The 22,757-nt window shown below is 37.9% G+C and overlaps 1 protein-coding gene across 10 annotated transcripts in view; it reads right to left on the bottom strand.

Moving 5' to 3' along the window:
- Window positions 1-22,757, bottom strand: part of LOC150038959 (synaptotagmin-14) — a 133,435-nt gene that overhangs the window by 21,825 nt on the left and 88,853 nt on the right. For all 10 annotated transcript variants that reach the window (XM_090328084.1, XM_090328085.1, XM_090328093.1 and 7 more), the window contains 2 exons: window positions 10,924-11,195; window positions 7,299-7,748 (listed from right to left, as the gene is read on the bottom strand). In XM_090328084.1, coding sequence (XP_090184210.1) covers window positions 7,299-7,748; window positions 10,924-11,195 — 722 coding nt within the window. The remainder of the gene's footprint in view (window positions 1-7,298; window positions 7,749-10,923; window positions 11,196-22,757) is intronic.

The following is a 22,757-nucleotide window of genomic DNA, read 5'->3' as shown; positions in this document are numbered from 1 at the left end:
CTTACATTGTGAACAAGTTCCCCTGTTTGTGCCCCGGGGGCAGTAAAGGACTACCCATGCCTTAGAGAGGACGCACTGAGTTCTGCCCTGGCAGTAGAAAACTGAGGGACTTGAGTGCCCTTGCTAGCAGGTCTCAGTTCTTTCAGATTCCACTCAGTAGCTTGCTACCCTGCAGGAAGGCTAAGGCTGGAGGGTATTGGTTGCTCTCCAGTACTCCTGTACTGGGAGTGCTAAGTCTCTCCTGGCAGCAAAACTTCAAGGACATTAGCTAGCTCCTGGATGCTGAACACTCACTGCCAGCCACTGTCATGGTTCTGGTTCTGCGTGATCCTCAGGTACAGGGTCTCACTGACACCCAGGCCTTTCACTGCGTGAGTTCCTATTGCTGAATCTGCGGATTCCCTTCTCTCTCCCATGATACTTCTTATTTCTGTCTCTGGCTCATTCCTTACTTTCTAGGTCCTCAAGGTATGGCTCAGTCTTCAGGTCTGCCTGGTGGCAGGCTGATTATAAGGAGGTAATGTAGATGGGTCCTGGGCAGCCCCAGCAATCTGAGCTCTCTACCAGCAGGAGTGAGCACTGTTTTCTGAAACTGCTTGCAGGGTGGAGCAGCCAACTGCTGAGCCTTCCTTAGTTGCTTCCCTAGCTCTTGCCTGAAGCCCTCCACTTGCTTGAGTCAAACCTTTCTATTTTCATTCACATTGGCCTCTGGTGGTAGTCTTCTACCCAAATGCCATGGCTGGGTGAGCCAGAAATCCCTGCTCACTGACGGTTCTCCAACTTCCAAGCATACTCGTGGTGGCTCTGTTTAAAGCCTGCCTGGTTGCAAACTGCTTTCAGGACCCAAATAGAAACCAAATACTGTAATCTGAACTTTCTACTGGCAGAGGATAGCTGGCTTATTTTCTGAACTAGTTCTCAGGCATAAAGCTCACTGGTCAGGGTAAGGCTGTTGACCTTTGAACCAGAGTCAGGACTCTCTTCCTGTCTATGTCTACCTCTGGGAGCAGTATAGATACTAGTTAGTGTCCCAGAACTCTCTGATCACTAATTGTTCTTTAATTTTTAAGTCCCCTAGCTGTGGCTCAGTCTGAAAGCCTGCTGGGCAACAGGCGGTATCTAAACAAAGACTGTAAACTGATCACTCTGCAAATCAGAGCTCTCTATCACAAGAGTGTACATTTTTTTCCCCTCCTGAAATGGCCTTTCAGTATGAAGCTGCTCATATCAGTTAGTGTGGGGCCCCTGAGCCAGAATCAAGATTCTCCTCTAGATATATATACCTCAGTGGCAGTCCTGAGGTATACATACCCAGAGTCAATAGATACCACTTATTCTCTGGTTTATAAACCCAAGGTTTTGTCTAGTCTTGTGGCCTGCCTAAAGGCTGCTTCAAGGCAGCAAAGTAATCTGATTCCCTAAGTACTTTAGTTTAGAAAAGTCACACCCTCAAAGCAGCACCTTTTCACAGCACTCTGTGATATGGATTTGTTCCACAGCTAAGTCTGTTTTGAAAACATCAAGGTTTCCCTGGTGGTAGAGGGCTTCAGCTTCTCTTCCACCCCTGGAACACTTGGGCTGAGCTGTAAACTATTCCCTAATTTTCTCAGTCTAATTACCTATTTGTAATCAGCCTTTATCCAGGCAGACCTAGAGACTGAGAAATAACCCGAGGGTTTATAAAACAAGGAACAATCAGGAGACAGGAGTAAGAAGTGTTCTTGGAGAAACAAGGGCTTATATAGAGGTTAACTGAGAATTCACGACCTGAAATCTCTCCCATTCTCCCCCCTAACCCTCCAGGCTGGCAGAAGATCTTTGCTTTTACTTAGCCGTTTTTTGCTCAAAGATGACGCTCTAACACTTGAGCTATACTTCCAGTTCTGGCTTTTGTTATTGCTGCTGTTAAATGGAGATGAAAATTAAATGGAGAGTCACATGGAGCGAGTGAGTGAAGTCTTGGAGAAATTTCTGATTTTGAAAGAGGTATATAATGGTCGGAAGTCTGACAACATCCCAGGTATTGAGCATGGAGTAAGAAATAACTAAAACAATCAATTACTGAATGATTAAACTATATGCTTATTTCAGTGTTCTTATCTGAAAATACTGGAAACTAATGCTGACTCTCAAAGTCAGAGAAATAGAGGCAAGTAGACAATAGTTAATGGCTCAACTTCTCAAGAACCAGGTGTAAAATCATATTGCAGACCATAAGATGTGTCACAGACTTTACTTCAACTCTTACTAGCCCGGCGCCAGTGTTATCTTGTACTCTGACCTCCAGGATCCTACCCTCAGTTCCAACCATGACTTAAGCATAATGTCTTTTGTTTGTTCAGTCTACATTCAAGTTTCCTGAAAACAAACAGGAGTGATAATGTCTAGGTCACAAAGCTCATGCTGAACCTACTAATGAGAGATTGGGAAGGTTAATTTTGTAGCTTATTTTTAGGAGGCAGAAAACATTTGCTGAGATAAGAAAGTTGTGGATAAGGTTTAAAGGAGTGAGACCACGATACATAGTCACCACAAAATGTGATATAGTGGGTATATAAAATTCATTTAAAATTTACCTGTGTCTGTTATTACATAACATCTTTTACAATAGATATTAGAATCACACAGTATCAGAGATGAAGAGAATCTTAAGAGTTCTTTTGGCCTAATCCTTTCATTTCAGTGAGAAATCTATTTCCAAAATAGTTTACCAAGTTTATATAACCTACTTAGTAGAAAGAACTCAGCTTTACTCTTAATATACTTTCTGTCATCCAATGAGCAAGTGATGCATAACTCAAACCATATCTTAAAGTTAAATTTCAGTCCTCAGCAGAACACAATTGTTTAGTTCTCAGAAAGTCATTGTGAGGATACTGACTTTGTATCTCTCAATGTTATTCACCAATAAGTCCCTAAAAAATTGCTATACAACTAAATTTTTATATTAAATTCATTTTTCTACTATCATCCACAAAAGTAAAAGTGTAAGTATATATTAAATATAATTTCTGTATTCTTTGGCTTGATTCAAATTTTCCCTTGATAAAAGACCAACATTCTTGCAACAACAATTAGTTATTAAAAACAACAACAACAACAACAAGGGCTGGGAGTTTGACCTAGTGGTAGAGTGTTTGCCTAACATGCACGAAGACCAGGGTTTGATTCCTTGGTACCACATACATAGAAAAAGCCAGAAAGAGTGCTGTGGCTCAAGTGGCAGAGTGCTAGACTTGAGGAAAAAGCCCAAGGACAGTGCTCAGGCCCTGAGTTCAAGCCCCAGTACTGTCAAAAAACAAACAAGAGAACATGTTAAAAATGAAGATACCTGGTTTTTGAAGTGAATGTATTTCTTATATATATATCTTACAAAATGAGAGAAAGACCCAGTCAAATAAACTATAATAATGAGATTTCTCCATGCAGTTAATATTAAAATTTAAGCAAAGAAAACAACACTATAGCATCTATAGAAAATATATATGTATATGTCTATATGTACATATACTGTATGTATTTATATATATACATATAACACATAAACATGTATTATATGTATACATATATGCATATATCATATACATAGATATGTACACAGATACACACATACTTTTCTTTTTTTGTGGAGGTGCAGGTCCTGGGACAAGAATTCAGTGCTTGGCATAGAGCAAAATCTTGATACATAAGGACATATAATGTGAAGCTAATTGAAAGGACCTTCAGGATAGTGAAACAAAAGCCATATAATGAATGATTGTTGTCCTTAATGTACTATGTTGTCTCTCATCTCCTTTGCTGTCCCTTGGTTATCTCATATTGGTATAGTATCTCACTTTGTTATCTGATATATTGAATTTATTTGTATTCGGATATTTGAAATTTGATAGGGAAGGGGGGAAAACCAAGATGGGTGGGGGGTGTGGGGGGGGAGGGAAACGGGTACCAAGACATGTGAAAGGGTATCAATGTATGAGAATTAATGCACCTTCTATCTGGCAAATATCATGTAATCCTTTTACTAATTACAATAAAAAAATAAATAAATAAAATGAAAAGAAAAAAAAAAGAATTCAGTGCTTGGGTGCTGTTCCTAAACTTTTTTGCTCGAGGCAAGTGCTCTACCACTTGAACCACAGTTCCTCTTCTGGCTGTTCTGATGTTTAATTTGAGATAAGAGACCCATGGACTTTCCTGCACTGTCTGGCTTTGAACTGTGATCCTTATATCTCAGTCTCCTAAGTAGCTAGATGTGAGCCATTGGTACCTGGTATGTTTATATTTTTTTGTACCACCATTTAAACTCAGAGTCTTATACATTCCCTGCCCTTTTTCATTTTATTTTGAGACTAAGTTTCACTATGTTGCTCAAGCTAGGCTTGAACTGACTATGTAGTCCACCCTGGCCTCAAATTTTGCAATCCTAGGATTATAGTTATGAGCAATCACAATTGGCTAGAAAATGCACATACACTATTAATACTGTGTTTTAATGATCAGATTCATGAGTCATAAACTTGTGTAAGTTTAACCTCACAACTGTGGCATGCAGAGATCTTATAGTACAACTAATTTGGAAAAAAATGCAAAGCAAGAGAGATCAGCTGGGTGCAGTGGCTCATGCCTGTGATCCAACTACTCAGGAGGCTGAGATTTGAGGATTGTGGTTCAAAGTCAGCCCAACACAAAACTCTGTGAGACTCTTATCTTCAATTAACCACCAGGAAACTGGAAGTGGTGCTGTGGCTCAAATGGTAGAGCACTAGTGTTGAGCTAAAGAGCTCAGGGACAGTGCCCAGGCTCAGAGTTTAAGACCCACGACTGACAAAAAATCAAATCAAATCTTGAAAAAAAAAGAGAAAAGAACAACTAAACAACTATGGAATTTGAAATTTCTCTATATCAGCACAGAGAAAACATTTTCTTTTTCCAGAATCCAAGAATAGTTTATAACTTAAAATCTATCAGTTTATTCTGACTAACCCAACTGATCACTTACAAAATATAACAAAATATCATACTGTATTCCATCAATAGATATAATTATTATGTGCCAATAAAAATAAAATTTAAAAGGTCGATGTACTTGGGCTGGGAAAGTGACTCAGCAGTAAAGTGCTCGCTTTGCATGCATGAAACCCTAGGTTTGATTTTCCAGTACCACATACACAGAAAAAGCCCAGAAGGGGCACTTATGGCTCAAGTGATAGAGCACCAGCCATTAGCACAAAGAGTCTCAGGGACAGTGCCCAGGCCCAGAGTTCAAGACTCAGGACTGGCAAAAAAAAAAAAAAAATAGTCAATGTCCTTTTCCTCTTTAAGCTTAAAAAAAAGAGAAAGTACTCCAATTATTTCAGTAAACATCATCTACTTTTAAATCTCAACAAATTAGGAATATAAAGAAACTTCTTTATTTTTACGTTTATTTTATTTCTATTTTTTATTTTTTGCCAGTCTTGGGGCTTGAACTCAGGGCCTGAGCACTGTCTTGGAGCTTTTTTGTCATGGCAAGCACTCTGCCATTTGAACCACAGCACCATTTCTGGCCTTTTCTATGTATGTGGTACTGCAGAATCGAACCCAGGCCATCGTGCATGCTAGGCAAGCACTCTACCACTAGGCCAAACTCCCACATTTATTATTAATTTTTTTTATTTCTTTCCTCATTGATATTGGTGGTACTGGGGTTTGAACTCAGCTTCATGCTTTCTCAGGCAGTCTATAAATTGAGAGACAATGCTATGTTTTTCTGTTCTGCTTAATTTTTTTTTTTGGTATATGTATTAGTACCTCATGAGGCTTGAACTTAGGACCTCAAGCTCTTACTCTGCCTCTTCGCTCATAACTGGAACTCTACCACTTGAGGCACATCTCTAATTCAGGCTCTTAGTTACTGAAAATTCAGCAACTAAGAGGAAAAGTTACGGACTTTTCTACCCTGGCTGGCTGTAAGTCCACATAGTTGCTCTCTGTATGTTGCTTTCTTTATGGCTTTCAAGATTTTTCTCTTCATATTTTAGCTCTTCAAAAGTTTCATTAGTGTGTGTGTGTGTGTGTGTGTGTGTGTGTGTGTGTCTGTCTGTCTGTCTGTTTACTGTAGTTCTTTTAAATAAATGATTTATTAATTTTTTTTTTTTACCAGTATGAGGTGCTTACTCTTTTTTTTTTTTTTTTTTTTTTTGCCAGTCCTGGGCTTGAGCTCAGGGCCTGAGCACTGTCCTTGGACTTTCTCAAGGCTAGAGCTCTACCACTTGAGCCTCAGTACCACTTCCAGCTTTTTGTATGTATGTGGTACCAAAGAATCGAACCCGGGTCTTCGCGCATGCTAGGCAAGCACTTTAACCACTAGGCCAAACTCCCGGCTCCCCCCCTTTTTTTTTTTTTGCCAGTCCTGGGCTTGAGCTCAGGACTTGAGCACTGTCCTTGGACTTTCTCAAGGCTAGAGCTCTACCACTTGAGCCTCGGCACCACTTGTGGCTTTTTTCTATGTATGTGGTACCAAGGAATCGAACCCGGGTCTTCATGCATGCAAGGCAAGCATTTTTAACCACTAGGCCAAACTCCCGGCCCTGAGGTGCTTACTCTTGACAAAACATTTTCTAAGAGCAAAAGATGAATATGCTTATTCAGATTTAAACACTGTAGAAGCAAGAGGATCAGGAGTTGAAGGCCAGGCTGATATAAAGTGACAACCTTGTCTCAAACTTGGGGAGGAAGGATAGAAAGTATAATAATGTCAGACCTTCCTTCTTTTAAATAATTTCATGGTAGGGAAAGGTAATCAATCATAATTTAGACAGCAATACAAAGTAACACGACATTATTTCTGAAGTACCGAAAATAAGATAGGGGACTAAGATCCATCTTAATACCACATGCTATTTTGTTTTGCTTTGTTTCTCTATTTGGACTTGAACTCAGTGCTTCACACTGGCTAGGCATGTGATCTATCACTTGAGCTATAATATCAGGAGGCATAACCTAGCTTTAATGCAAAAGTAATGTAAGTAGTTTAGGTGATATGACAATCAACTACTTAGCACATGATCAACAAAGGAACAGATATGTAAGATATTGGACTAGAACTGTGAAGCATAAAATAAATCATGTACCATCTTCAAGGGTAACTTTTATAGGAAAAAAATCACCTACCTATTCAAGGCTTAAACTTTTTGTAAAGATTTGTTCATTTGTAAGTAATGTAAGTTTGTTGGGTTGATTATAGGTTATTTTTTACATTGTGTAAAATATATACCATAAACATAAACGGTATCCAGGTCATTTAATGAGATACTCACAGAATGATTGCAAGAAGGTTCCAGTATTACAGGTAATGACATTTTCCCTTGAAGATTCAATTTTGTTAAATAAAAAATCTTTTCCCCCACAATCTTTTCCTTTTTCATGCGATGTACACCATACAGTCTAAACCGAACTGCATAATTTCCAATCATCTCAGATTCAACATGATTGAATTTGAATGTTTCTGTGAAGACTGGGCATGGTCCTCTCTGGATGCTGGTTTTTGCTCTCTGTTTCTTTATAGGTAGAAGAACAAGGTGTACTTGCCATGAGTTGCCACCTGTCCTGTTATATGTTGGGATGTCTGTGACAGCTGTCACTGTTACCAGAAGCTTCTGTTCTTGTGAGTCATAGTCAAAAGTCACATCCAGTGTGCCATATTTAGCTTCTGGCTCAGGATCAAAAGGCTTAGGAAGCTGTGAAGAGGATCCTTGAGCTGACATGTCCTAAAAAAAGCAAATTTAAATGTTTTCAGTTTTTAGCTCTATTGTTGAATCTACCATGTAAATAAATGACTAATATTTCTTTAGTGAATGAAATAAAAATAATTTTCCTTTGTTATCACAAAGTATAATAATTAGCACTGAGTAAAAATGACAAACTACCCTGTAGGGTCAGATTGGTGTTGGCAGTAAATTAAACTAAAATCTTCGTATAATAAAGATATAGTTAGAATGTGATATTCCCTATCATAATTTTGAGGACATTAAATATGTTTTATTAGTGATACTTAAAATACATCTTAATGCCTATCTCTGTTCTTTACCAAGTTTACTGGAGACATAAATACTACATACAATTGGCAACTCAACATTTGGCAAGAGAGGAAGAAGATGGGTAATATAATGGTAGAGAGAACTTGGATTCCACTTTCAATGCTTATTCTAAAATGCATACCTCTAATACAATACAAATTCATTTCAACTTAAAAATCAATGGAAACAAAATATGAAAGTATAATCACAAAGGCCTTTAAATACTTCTGCAATCAAGTATTTTTCCCCAGACGATAGACTATATTTACTTCAGTTTTTAACCAGAATTCAAAAATAGAATATTATATTCCAATGCTAATTTCAAAAGTTAAAGAACTATAGAAACTGCACCTATTTTTTTCCTGCAATTGTTTCATTTAGTGTCATTCTATCTAGACTACACTGGGAATTTTATCGTTCTTCAAAGAGTTCAAATCAAAGTTTTATGAAGCTGTTAGTTGGTAAGAGGTCATCAATGGAGTTATGAACTCCTCATAAAAAGTCTTCTGAGCCCTTTCTTATCTATCAACTGAATCCCATATGTGGATAGGCTCCATGGTGGCAATAGCCTGGATTAAACCAGGAAAGATACAGATTTTTTAGATTTTTTTATTTGATACATCATGTTGATGACAAAAATGTGAAATAAGCTGGAAAAAAACAAGAGTGAATTTGATACTAGTCCATGCTAGCAAATTAGCAGCTTCTGAAGTAAGGGGATGGTTTAGTTGATTACAGAGGTAGGTCTCCAAGTAGCTTATGAGATCCAAGAATGGATGATTCATGAAACACAGTAACTAAGCTGACAACCTAGGAAACGTGTGGAACTACGGAGAGTACAAATGAACAAACTACAGGGCATGTGACAGCATGAGTGATACCTATAATTCTGGATAGAAAGAGCAAGCCATGGTCATGTGGTCTCTGGGTTGATGGCTTCTCTCCTTACGTGTTCAACTTAGCCTACTTCTGCTTAGAAGGCTAACAGGCGAGTCTCAGTGGTAGCCATGTGTATTTGCCTTGGCCTCTCTCCCATGAAATGAATGTTTAATTTAGGCTCTAGGTATCCTTAATCAAATCTCAACTCTGATCCTTGTGACCACATGATAAATAGGAATGCTAATGGAACAAAAACAGTAAAACTGATGTATGGGCACAGAAGCCGCAATTCACATAGTGTGATCTTTTTACTCACACCTACTAACATTCTGTTCTAGGCGTGGTAATCTACATCATCTTATTCTGATTTCTTGATGTGTCCCCCAAAGAGATGAGCACACACCTATATGTGTGTGCCCACACTCATTTATCTGATTTGAGCACTTCAGTCTGGTCTGTGGGTCCTGCTTTGTGTAAATTATTTTTCTTATATTTAGACAGACCTGGGTGTTGGAATCACAGTTTTTTGTTTTTTTGTTTGTTTGTTTTTGACATGGGGCTTGAACTCTGGGCTTGCACATTGTCCCTGAGCTCTTTAGCTCAAGGCTAGCACTCTACCACTTCAGCCACAGTACCACTTCTGGCTTTCTGGTGGTTAATTGGAGGTAAAGAGTCTCATGGACTTTTGTGTCTGGGCTGGCTTTGAACCGTGATCCTTACATAACAGCCTCCTGAGTAGCTAGGATTACAGGCATGAGCCACTGGCACCCAACTATCTCAGTTCTATTTAAGACATGCTTGCACTTAGGAAAATTGCTTCTGAGTCTTAGGTTTTCATTTGTAAAAGGAAAACAAAACTTATAAACATGATTGGGAGAATTAAGTGAACTACTAGATAAAGCTCATAAGAAAATTTCTAGAACAACTCATTGTAGCAACTGCTATTGTTAATTCTATGATCCTTGCTTCATTGCTAACTTGATGGCTACCTATACAGCAAAACCACAAGGCAGAGATATCAAACTGTTTAGTGAAAGAGGACAAAGAAATATTGATCTCAGAAACCTATAACATACTGATATGTAAATAGGTATTAAGTATATATTAATAGGTACCTATTTAGAAGTTTTTAGTGACTGAAATATTAGATAAGTAGTAACAGATACAAAAGTTCACAATCATGGAAGAATTTCTTCCATTAAGGCAATTCTATCTGCATCTTAATTGTTCTTTGAATTGAAAAACGACCTTTATTATGTACTTTTGACTGCTGATCAGAAAATCCACTCAGTAAGAATGCAGACATACTATGGTTTGAATCAATGTTTTCAGGAACAAAGTCGTAAATATTTATAATCTAAAACATATATGGAAAGCAAATCCAAAAAATAACTGTTTTATGAAAACTTCTAAATTGCCTTAACATTTTTATCACTGTACGAAGATACAAAAATCATTTTTTAGAATATGACAATATTTTGACATGGCAGCAATTACATTTGCTGTCATTTTTATATTTTTGCTCCAAAATATCACTTAAACAACTAACTACTGATATATGATACCAAATACATTCAAATTTCATCAGTAAAAATGATCATCATTTATCCCTCTCATTTTCTATAAAATTAAGAGGACTATTTTGAAAGGGCCATGAAACATGAACACTAAAAAAAAATCCAAAGTAAAATAATTGTAATGCAAGTAGTGATTTCAAGATGAATAAAAATGTCATTTCAGAACATTGACTATAAAGTAAGTTTAAAAACAAAAAAAAAGGCTGCAACCCATTGTTAGCTACTCATTGTAGCTAACTGAGAGGAAGGTAGCTGAAAACTAGTCGAGGCAGCCCTAGTAGGTTTGTTGGATAGACACCGGTGGCAGAAGCTACAAAGGGAAAAGATGATACCCAATCTTCTCACCAAGCAGAGAAGAGCTTACCCTTCACATCACATTCATTTTCAAACCTGCATGTGCTTTTACTTACTTCAGGGCTCAGGACTGCAGTACTGTCACTTGGAACGTCTTCTTCATATCCTTTATTATGATAACTTTCTATTTCATGACCTGTACTTCCTTCACTTGGGCACTTGTTATATGAGCATCGTGGACTGTTGTTGCAGTGGGAAAATTCACATTTACTGTCCCCCATTTCTGAGGGTGTACATGAGAGATGGGGAGAACCACTGTCATCCTGATAGGGTGGCGGCTGCAATTCGTCCAGTGGGGGTGTTCTTCTCATTCTCTGAATGCAGTTTCCTGATAATGATTAAGAATCTGGTCACTGTTTCCCATTAGCCTCAATATACAGAATACTATACAATAAGTATAAATAACTTCAAACTGAATTAAACATTGTTTGACAATGTAGTTGTCAAATCTACTAAATGAGTTTTTTTCTTGCCTAGTCCAGGTACAGAAATAAAATAATCTGGTTCTCTTCTCCTTTCCTGTGTGGTAAGATCAGGAAAAATATATTAAGAGAGAGACTGTAAAATACCTTTAAAATAAGTTTTATTGAATTTACTGTTTAATTTAGTTTTCCTCTCCCAAATCAACTGCAGCAGTATGTATAGTTTATTCTGTTCTGATCTGTGGCTTCTCTAGCCAAAGTAATCATCATCATCATAATAATAATAAAGCATTGGAGAAAAAACCAAGCATAAAAACTTACCTATTTTCTTAAGTTATGGGGATAAATCTCACCCAGCATTCAGCATAGCGTGGTCAGAACTGTTTTTTACATTTACCTCGACCTAGAATCCTAAAATCAAGTGCCGTGAGCCAGGCCCAATCGCTGATATTGACAGCCTTCACACAGACCAAAGGTTGGGCTGTCATGCCTCTGCTGTGAGGGCACCCCACCCCACCCCACCCCACCCCACCTCTGTGTCTGTACTCCTTAAAACACGTATCCACTGGGTTTACAGAAAGCATTTCTAGCTCAAATGGTCCTTTTAAAAAATGACTAGTTGCATATGCCATTGGTTTTAAGTTCAGTCTCAACTGATACCACTTCTACAGCATTAATATCTTCCTCTAAGGATGCAAATTTAATCAGCCATTGAACTAAGCTAAATGGTAGGTAATACCTAAAACTTCCTGGACCATGAAGCCAATAGTTTCCCAATGCAGTGGGAGGTCTGTCCTTCACTTTTGTTCTAAAAAGAGAGGTGATTTCTATCAGAAATCTTGGCATATTGCTCACAGATCTCACTGGAGAGAAGTGAGGCTGTCTAGGACAAGCCTTTCACTGGCAGGAGAAATGGGATGGTCATAACTGGCTCAGAAATTTGAAGGCTGGCTTCATTGTCATACCAACATAGAAAAGAGTAGATACTCTGAACAAGAGTCCAGGAAGGAGCCAGACAGAGAGAAGATTACAACCAGGAAATAAGCAGGGTTGATCAGTATACCTTCCTTATGCTCCTGTTTGCCTGTTTGTGGATATCAGTTTTCATTTGTTTACAGTATTTTTTCTCTCTCTAGGGCTTCCCCCACCACCCACACACTGCAACAGCAAAATTTAGTTTTGCTTGATTAGGATAAGATAATTTTGTCTGGCTTGTTCCTTTGTATTATTCAACCAGTACTTTATTACAACTAAGCTCCAGCCATCTGGCTTTCATTCAGACTGACTTTTACTCCAAAGACCAAGGTACAAATTAATTACACAAGGAGGTTTGTGAATCCAAAGATTCCAGATATGCTCAATGGGTAGGCTTTGATACTGTTTTCTAGATTTGAGAAAGTGCTAAAAGCTTTGAATTGGAATGTATAACTTACCATGATTAAGTCTTTAAAACACAATGCTATCCTGACATCTTTATGGTCATACTTCACTTTTCAAAGTGAAGAACAGGAAAATGTGTACAGAATTAAAAATTCATTAACATACATGATCATAAGGATTTCTCCTTTTAATGTTTACAGCAATTTCTTTCTGGTCTATTTGGTGACTATTGTTATGCTTAGTATAATAACTAAGAATTAGCTTAAATTTAATTAATATTGGAAAATTTTCAAGACAAATTCATAAAGTATCATGATTTATGTTATAGTTTATATAATAAACATCAATATTAAGAATAAATTTCTTTTTTTTTGTTTTTTGCCAGTCCTGGGCTTGAGCTCCGGGTCTGAGCACTGTCCTTGGGCTTTCTCAAGGCTAGAGCTCTACCACTTGAGCCTCAGCACCACTTCTGGCTTTTTTTTATGTATGTGGTACTGAGGAATTGAATCTGGGTCTTTGTGCATGCTAGGCAAGCCCTCTACCACTAGGCCAACCTCCCGGCCCTTAAGAATAAATTTCTAAGAAGACTAGCAAATACCAAAATAAGAACACCTCCTGATTACCTTCGTTCTTGATTTACTATTTAATTTTATACTCTTGTTTTTATAAAAATAATATACCTTTACTTTTATGGATATAAAAGAATTCAGCACAAATACATCTACAGCATCAATTTACTATCTGCCTACTGCAAAGTCCCTAAAGAACATGAGGTTTAAAAAAAAAAAAAAAAAAGAACATGAGGTTTTTACTTGACCTAGAAAAGATAACATGCATACACACACAAACTAGGGCCTGTAGTTCTTAATCCTAACATCTTAAAGACAGTAGTTGGGAACTACATCTTTAATTTTTAAAAAATGAGTATTCAAACTCTACACAATTTTATATACACAATTAATATTTAAATAACTTTAAATGTGAAAATTTTCTAAAACCTTCTAAAATACTGGGTAATAAATTAAAGTTCGACATATTTTATGAAGTTAGAAGTGTAAACATGGAATCTGAGTGCTGTGGAATTAAACTAGAAATCAGAGAGAAAAACAGATAATTGATAGAAAACTAAATAATTAGAAATAAAATGTACTCCAAAGGATCCAAAGAAAAAGCAATAATTGAAATGAGAAATATACAGAGGCTAGATGCCACTGGCCCATGCCTGTATTGTAGCTATTCAGCAGGCTGAGCTCTGAGGATCCAGGTTTGAAGCCAGTCTGAGCAAGAAAGTCTGTGAGACTCTTATCTCCAATAAATATTACACAAAAAATGCCAGAAGCAGAGCTCTGGCTAAAGTGGAAAAGCACTAGCCTGAGCAAAGGAAGTTCAGACACAGTGCCTTGCCCAGAAGGCAAAGTTTAAGCATTGGAATCCATAGAAAAAAATAAAAATACAAAGACATTTGATATCTTCCCTTTCCTCACTTGCTCCCAGTCCTTCCCTCCTGTCCCACCCACAAGTTGCGTAGTTCATGTTCACCAGTGTCCAGTTAGCTCCACTGTCAGGACTAGGAGAGAGTGAGAGAACAGAAGACACTGTACTCATTACCTGGCCCATATAATTGTAATCTCTGCATCTCACCTTCAAAATAACAATTTTTAAAAAGTGTGAAGATACATGGTACTAGAATTATAAAACTTGATGCCAATGATTCCATAGTAATTAATGTTTCTTAAACCTTAGCTGTATTTAAAATAAAGGTGCTCTACGATGATCAAAAATACATAAATAAACAAACTTCTTCCTGGAAATTAAGCCTGATTCTTCCTTAGGGAGGAAGAATCTCAAACAAGCCCAATTTCTTCTCTATACATTAGTCCTTCAAATAAGAGAGATGTTTCGTAGGGAAAATAACCCACTATATTTTTATTTGAACAATGCAGAGATTATTTCCCTCTACTCATATCTTTCTACCTTGCAGTCATTCCTCACCTACTTAAAGCTCAGAGGAGAATTTAATTAGGATAGATCACACTGAGGAAAGGAGATGGCACCCTGTATGATCCAGTTCACTTTTCTGACAATCTCAAAATTATTTCAGATTGGAGGCATATTAATCTGTTTCTGTTATAAAGTTTAAAATATACTCACCTATCTAATATGGAAAACCCCTAGAGACAACAATTCTTTATCATTTATTTTACATTGTTAAATTTATAAAAATTAAAAACTCATATAAACAGTTGCTTTTCTGAGTACTCAAAGCTAGGTCTGAATCTATTGATAATTTCCCTTGTGTAAGACTGCCTTCAATCCTACTCGTTGTCTCTTGGGATATATTTTTTGGGGGGAAGGCAGCGATATTACAGTTTGAACTTAGGGCCTTGTGCTTGGTAGGCAGGTGCTCTAACACTTGAGCCTGCTCCCAAGACCTTATTGCTTAAGTTATTTTTTGAGTAGGTTTTGTGTTTTTACCCAGGATATCTGGGTCTTACCAGCTAAGTCTCTTACATCACACCCAACATATCGTTGAGATGTAGTCTAACTTTTTGCTTGGGCTCGCCAAGAACTGTAATCCTCCTGATTTCTGCCAACATAGTAGCTGGAATTGAACTTCTGAGCACTGCCTCCATCCAGGGACACTTCTGAAGCAGGGAACAGAGATCGTGGCTGGCTTCCATTTCACTTAACCCTAAAGTGTGTGCTTTTGGACAATTAATGAGCATATGTGTGTGTTTGCTATAGCCAGTCACCTTTCCTACGAATAGATTCATGAAACTAGAGATACTGGCTTTCTTCTTGCCTATTCTAAGTAAGAGGAAGCAGGCGTGCATGTGGTGACTTCTGTAAGATCTGAAATACAAGGATTACAGATTAATGTTTAGAAGGTAATTAGAGTTTGGGTTCTTCTTTCACAGCATGCTCCATTTTCCATTGAATTAGCAGTGCTAATTGTCCCAGAGAACACTAAAAGGGGATCTAAAAAAACCTTAGAAAGAATAAAGACAAATTATGCCTCCTTTCTCCTCCCTCTTCCTCCTCCCTCTTCCTCCTCCTCTTCTCCTCCTCTGCCTTCTTCTTCTGCTTCTTTGTCTCCCCTCCTCTTCTTAATTTCCTCCACCTCTGCCGCCTCTGCCTTCCTTTCTCCCCACTTCCTTCTTTTTGCCTTTTCCTCATCCTCCCTTTCTCTACCTTCTCGTCCTCTTCTCATCTTCTTCCTTGTCCTCTCCTCTTCCGCCTTATTTTTTGCCTCTCCTCTTTCTCCTCCTCCCTTTTTCTCTTCCTCATCTTTCTCCATCTTCTTTTCCAAATGGGTTCCTTAAATTCAAAGCAGACTTTAGTTTTGAAATCTAATGCTTTTAGTTTTTCCAGGAAATAGAAAAGAAAAAAAGATAGCTGGGCACCAGTGGATCATGCCTGTAGTCCTAGCTACTCAGAAGGCTGAGCTCTGAGGGTCATGGTTTGAAGGCAGCCTGAGAAGGAAAGCCTGGGAGACTTTCCAATTAACTACCAAAAGGCCTGAAGCAGAGCTGTGGGTCAAGTGCTAGTGCACTAATCTTGGGCAAAACAGATCAGGGACAATGCCCCAGCACTGAGTTCAAGCTCCAGGACTGTCACAAAACAGCAACAAACCTATATATACTGAAGAAAATGATTAAAATTTAAATACTTTACATACTTGTGGGCTGTGTCTAAAGCTATGTTGAGAGGCAATTTAGAGGTCTAAGTGCATATATTGGAGGGTATGTTGTTAAACAATGATGATGTAGACATGCATTTCAAGAAAAATTTAAAAAAAAACAACAAATGAATGGCTCAAGTGGTAGTTTACAAGCTGTGAGGGAAAGCTGAGCTAGAGCACACAGTCCTGTGTTCAAGCCCTGGTACCAGCACACATACACAGACAGGTGTTATGGAAGTATGGCTCAAATGGTAGAGTGCTAGCCATGAGCTAAAAAAATCACCTGAGCTAGAGCACAAGGCCTTGAGGTCAAGGCCGGTAACATCATAAAATAATAACATAAAAAATTAAATCTAAAGAAGGGGGGATGAAATGAAGAGCAGCAAAACAAAAACATGTATAAATTTTAAAAGCATCAGCAAACTAAAATACAATTCACAAAAAAGCTAATAAAATCAATAAATGGCTAGAAAAGTCAACTCAGGAAGAAAAATATGGCAATATATAAAACATAACATTATTTCAAATCCTAGAGACATTGAAAAGGAATGCATTTTCTGTTTATCCCTCCCTCTTTGAAGTTTTCAGTTCTAAAGCTATGAAGAGGGGTAGCAGAAGGCAGGGGAAGTACAAGATAAGCTTGGTTGTGGTGAACATGAGACATGTTCAAACAATGATGGAGGTAGTTTACCTAGACAAACAAATCAGCCTGAAATAGGCCTCACCAGCCAAACCCCACTAACAATTAAATTTCCAAATTAATAACTATAGTAATGGATTATGGCTCACTCAATAAAAAAAGAAACCAGGAATTTACATGGATATAAGGAAGTGCACGAGTAAATGGAAAGTTTTTTTTTGCCAGTCATGGAGGCTTGAACTCATGGCCTGGGCAATGTCCCTGAACGTTTTTTGTTCAAGGCTAGCACTCTGCCCACTGGAGTCACAGCATCACTTTTGGCTTTTTCTGTGTATGTGGTTCTGGGGAATTGAACCCAGAGCTTCATGCACATTATGTGAGCATGCTACCAGTAGGCCACTCCCGGACAAGGATTTTTTTTTTTGCCAGTCGTGGGCCTTGAACTCAGGGCCTGAGCGCTGTCTTTGGACTTTCTCAAGGCTAGTGCTCTACCACTGGAGCCACAGCACCAATTCTGGCATTTTCTATGTATGTGGCATTGAGGAACTGAACTCAGGTCTCTGTGAGTACTAGGCAAGCACTCTACCAATAGGCCAAACTCCCTGCCCACATTGAAGGAGTTTTGAGAAACCAGAAATGTATACATATACAAAGAATCTTTCTATATATTATTTATTGGTTATACAGGGTCATTTTACGTAATTGAAAACTAATAGGCATCATCTTAATGAATAGATCAAAATGAACATTATAAGGAAGGGGACAAATCAAAACTGTGTACCATCTGCTAAGATACAATAAATACCTTTTATAAAATATAGAGACTCTTCAACAAATGAGCTATCAAAATGGACCCCAGTTGAAGTATAAAGGTTATATAATCTAATAACTACTACATAAAATAAATAATTATTTTAAAAGTTCCTCAAAAGGAAAATGTTAGACCAAGATGGATTCACCTATGCACAAACCAAAAAGAAAGCATTTCTTATATTATTTTATAAGATCACTGTAACTCTGAAACCAAGGTTTCAAAGCATTTTAGAAGGAAAAGGAGGAGGAGGAAGAGGAGATGAAGAGGAAGAAGAGGAGGAGGAGGAGGAAGAGGAGGAGGAGGAAGAAGAAGAAGAGGAGGAGAAGAAGACAGGTAGTGGTCTCTAAACTTGCAACCCAAAGGAAAAGCAGAGATGTCAGAATTACAGGTTTGGTTTATGCCTTTACTAGCTTGGCCACTGTAAAAATAAATGGGCTTGAAAAATGGTGGCAGATTATCATAAGCTTAATTAGAAGATGACTTCAACTGCAGTTGCCACTCCAGATGGTATATTCTAATTGAGCAAATTAAGACATTCTTGGTGTCTGATACTTATAATTATTAGCAAGTGGTTTGGTTTTTCTTTTTTCTTTATAACAATCCAAGGAGAACAAAAGTTAGCAGGTTGTTTTTCATCTGGTAAATCCAGCAACTCCTCTGTTTTCTTGCTTCAAGATAAATAAAAGTATTCTAGATCTATGTTACACTCTGTTCTGCAGGGACCTTTGCTTCCTCATCATTCCATAACTGCCTTTGGATGACAGAAACTAGTAGAACAAGAGCAGAAGAGGTGAGTGATGCAATGCCTTCGTAAGATATACACATGGGACACAGCTGCAAATTCAATCTTCTGAAAAGACAGAAACTTGCCATTTTAATAAAGTTGTTGAGAGCCCAACCATGTGATGGGACATTTCTTCCAAAGTTAAAGAGGACTCACCAGCCAGGTGCTGGTGGCTCACACCTGTAATCCCAGCTACTAGGAAGCTGAGATCTTAGGATCACAGTTTAAAGTCAGCCTAGGCAGGAGTCCATGGGTCCAGAGAACTGAAGTGGTGTTACTGTGGCTCAGAGTGGTAGAGCACTAGCCAGAACATCCAGGCTCTGAGTCAAGCCCTATGACAGACTGACAAAAAAAAAAAAAAAGGATTTACCACTTATGCATTTCCTCCACTGAGGCCAGCCACGCTTGTCATCTCTCTTAAAGCAACACACTATATATCTGACTGTATAACTCAAACCCATTTGTAAAGTAAGCTAAAAAACTACTAACTTTGAGTACATCCCAGAGCAGGTAAGTCTTTCCAGATCACTGAGGAGAGAGCAGGAGAAGCTTGGGGATCTTGATGCCAGAAAATTTCACTGGGAAACACTGATGAGAGGTGTGTGTGTGTGTGTGTGTGTGTGTGTGTGTGTGTGTGTGTGTGTGTGTGTGTGTGTGGTAAAGGACTTCACTACATTTATTTGAAATTAGGGTTCAGATTACTTTTGTCCCATGCTTTGAAGTATGAATTCTTTGCTTGGTTTATTTTCTTGATGATCTGAAATAATCCCTGATGTAAACCATACTCTGCATATCGCTAGCAACTTTTTGTCAGTACAATCTTATTCAGAACAACTACTTTTCTCAATTGAAAAACCAAGTCATTGGTTCTCATTTCTTGATCCTTAAGGTTTTAAAACAAGACCAGGAATTCCAGGTGAGGTTCAAGTGATAGAGCACTGCCTTGAGTAAAAAAATCTAAAGGAGAGAGCCATGGCCCTAAATTTAATTCCCAGAACCAGCACACACACACACACACACACACACACACACACACACACACACACACACACACACACACACACACACAAAGACAGACAAAAGAGAGAGGAAGGGAGAGAAAGGGGCAGGAGGGAGGAAAGGGAAATCAAGTGAGCACTTTTCTTTTTTTAAGAAGTATCTCCTGGCCTACTATCAGTTTCACATACAGTGTGTGACTATCAGTAATGGATTATCAGTAATGTGATCCAACTTGTCCAGTAGGAAGTGGAAAACATTCCACTGTACAAAGTTAAGGATGTGTGGCTGAAGCTCTCTCTCTGTTTTCTCTTGCAAAGTCTGCACTGTCAATACAATCAAGCAAGCAAGGGTACAAAAAGGGTAGTGATATGTTAACAGCAATGTAGAATGGAATGTTCTGGTACTACAGCTCCTTTCAGAAAAGGAAAAAAAAAATCTCAGTAATAGAATTTGTAGTAGTCTTTCACCTTTTTCCAGAATAAGAGCTGGTAACATTTACTGAGTAGTTGCCTACGGTCTGGCTAATGTACTCTATCCTGAGGGATGGGAAACTTGAAGAGCTAATATTGCTTGAAATGGTTCTAGGACTTGAAAATACCTCAAGTGCATACAAAATGTCATGCCCTCTAAAATATAATTCCATGCACTCCAAGGTGCATTCTTTCTCACACTGAAAAAGTTTCTCAACTTTACAACTTGGGGTGGGGATTGGGTGTGGGAGGGAAAGTGGGAGAAAAACAAGAGAGGGGTAATAATGTTCAACAAGAAATGTACTCACTGCCGTACATATATAACTGTAACCCCTCTGTACATCATCTTGATAATTAAATTAAATTTTAAAAAAGTTTCTCAATTTTGAAACAACTGCATTTTCTTCATTTCTTTCCTTGGATACCTGTTGTTATCAAATGGAAGTTGAAAATTTTAATATCTATCATTAACTTTTCTATTTATTCTAGGAAGAACATATAAGAAGTTCCAAATTTGAACCCAGCAAGACTCATGCCCCTTTCTAATTCCTACTCTTGTTTATATCACATTTTAATCTACAACTCCTAGATGTTTCCCTATCATATCCTTGTCATGTTTGAATTCAAGCTAAACTGCATTACTGTGATTATGGTATGATGATTTTGTCTACTGTGTTAGATGAAAGTATATTAGAACTAGGTATTCTATAATCAAGTGAGAATTAATACAATTGACTAATTCATGATGCTCATGAGACCAAAGTCTTATCATTCCTACAGGCACATTTGTCCTATATCATATTAAAAACTATCTCCTAAATCATACTCTGAAGACTTAGTCTTTCCCAGGCTCTAGAAGCAGCATCGTTTTTGTTATACATTTTTATGGAGTAATTCTACACATAACATTCTGAATATTTTATAGTGCTCTGTAGAGCAGCTCAGTAACCACGCCCCCACGCCAGCTGTCCCCAGGACTCTCACACCACACACTCCAACCATGGCCATACATGATCATTTTCCTAAATGTGCCCATGCTCCTTCATGACGCTCATACTCCTGCTTCCCCACTGAGGATAATCCTTCATATCCTCCCCACTTTTTCTTAGATAATTTCACACATTGTTCTCCAAGAATCAGCTTAGTAAAATACCAAAGACCTATTTTCTCCTATCTTCCTAGTTGCATCACCCACTCCAAACAAATGCACTTATGCATATAAGCTGGGGTGAATGTTCCCACATATTTCCACAGCATACTTTGCTTAATGCACTGTAATTGTTTGTTCAGATGTTAGAACTGTGAGCTCTTTGTGAGAGCCGGTACTCTTTTATCTTTGTACCTGCAGTGCCTAGCAACACAATTGCTAAAACATAATTACTAAAACTCTTTGTTGAATAGAAGGCAAGATCATTTTTGCAGAGCTATTTCTTCAACATGACTGGCAGGGCAGTGTTACCTCTGGGTTCACAGACCCTGAACTCATACTGTTTGGTTTTAACATTTAAAAAATCAAAGAGCAGTAAGACACAGTACTAACCATCCTACATTTAAGAACTCTTCTAATTAAAACACATTACAGAAACATCACAATGTGGGAAAAGAATAAGAAAATAACCACATAAATATTTCCCTCCAAAAACAAGCATAAAAGTCTAACAACAGTAGCTGAGTCGAAGGTAAGGGTACAGCGCCATGATCCAGGGCTTACCTAACAGGAGACACACAAATGGCTTTGAGCCCTAGTGCTACCCTTCTCCTGGTGCAGATTAAATAACCAAATAGATGATACCGTAAATATGAAAATTAAAACTCCAAATTAAATGAAAACACATACAGGAAATGACTAATAGTAATTACAAGGCTGATTGATTCATTGATTCATCTACTTATTTATGTTCGTGTTGCTGGGTCTCATGCATGCTATTTAAGTTTTCCTCTAAAAGTGAGGCTTTACGAGTTAGTAACCACTGTGAAATGGCAATCCCTCTGTATAACACCTTAATGATAAAAATAGAATTATATTTAATTACATTAAAAAGGATAAGCTGGGTGCCAGTGACTCACACCAGTAATCCTAGCTACTCAGGAGGCTGAGATCTGAATAACATGGTTCAAAACCAGTCAGAGCAGGAACCTGAGACTTTTATCTCCAATAAACTACACACCCACACACAAACATACATACACACACAAACATACATCCACACACACACACACACACACACACACACACACACACCAGAAGTGGTGCTGTGGATCAAGTGGTAAAGTGCTTGCCTTGAACAAAAGAAGATCGAGACTCAGAGTTCAAGCCCCAGGATCATCAATAAAATAAAAATAAATCAAAAGGTATGCCAATGAAGTAAGCTCTTTAAAACTGACTTTACTGAAGTATAATTTATAAAAAATAAAATCCACATATTTTAGAAAGTTTTGACAAATGTGTACAGTTGGGGTAACTATGACCACAATGGACACAGAAGACCTCAGACCTCACAACATTCCGCTATGTCCACAAATCTATCCCCAAGCTGAGCACTCAACTCTCTTTTGTACCTACTGTTTACTGTCCTAGAACCAATCTTCCTTTCCCTTCCTTTCTATTCATTTCCTTTCCTTCCTTCCCTCCTCTCTTCTATCCTTCTTTCCTTTGTAATGGCTATTTGTGGTTGTTTGCTTTTGTTGGCTTGGAACCT

Source organism: Megascapheus bottae, unplaced genomic scaffold, assembly GCF_031878675.1.
Source record: "Megascapheus bottae isolate mThoBot1 unplaced genomic scaffold, mThoBot2.hap1 H_1, whole genome shotgun sequence".
Taxonomy (NCBI): Eukaryota; Metazoa; Chordata; class Mammalia; order Rodentia; family Geomyidae; genus Megascapheus; species Megascapheus bottae.
Note: the sequence above shows the minus strand (reverse complement) of the source record. Positions and strands in the feature narration are given on the sequence as shown.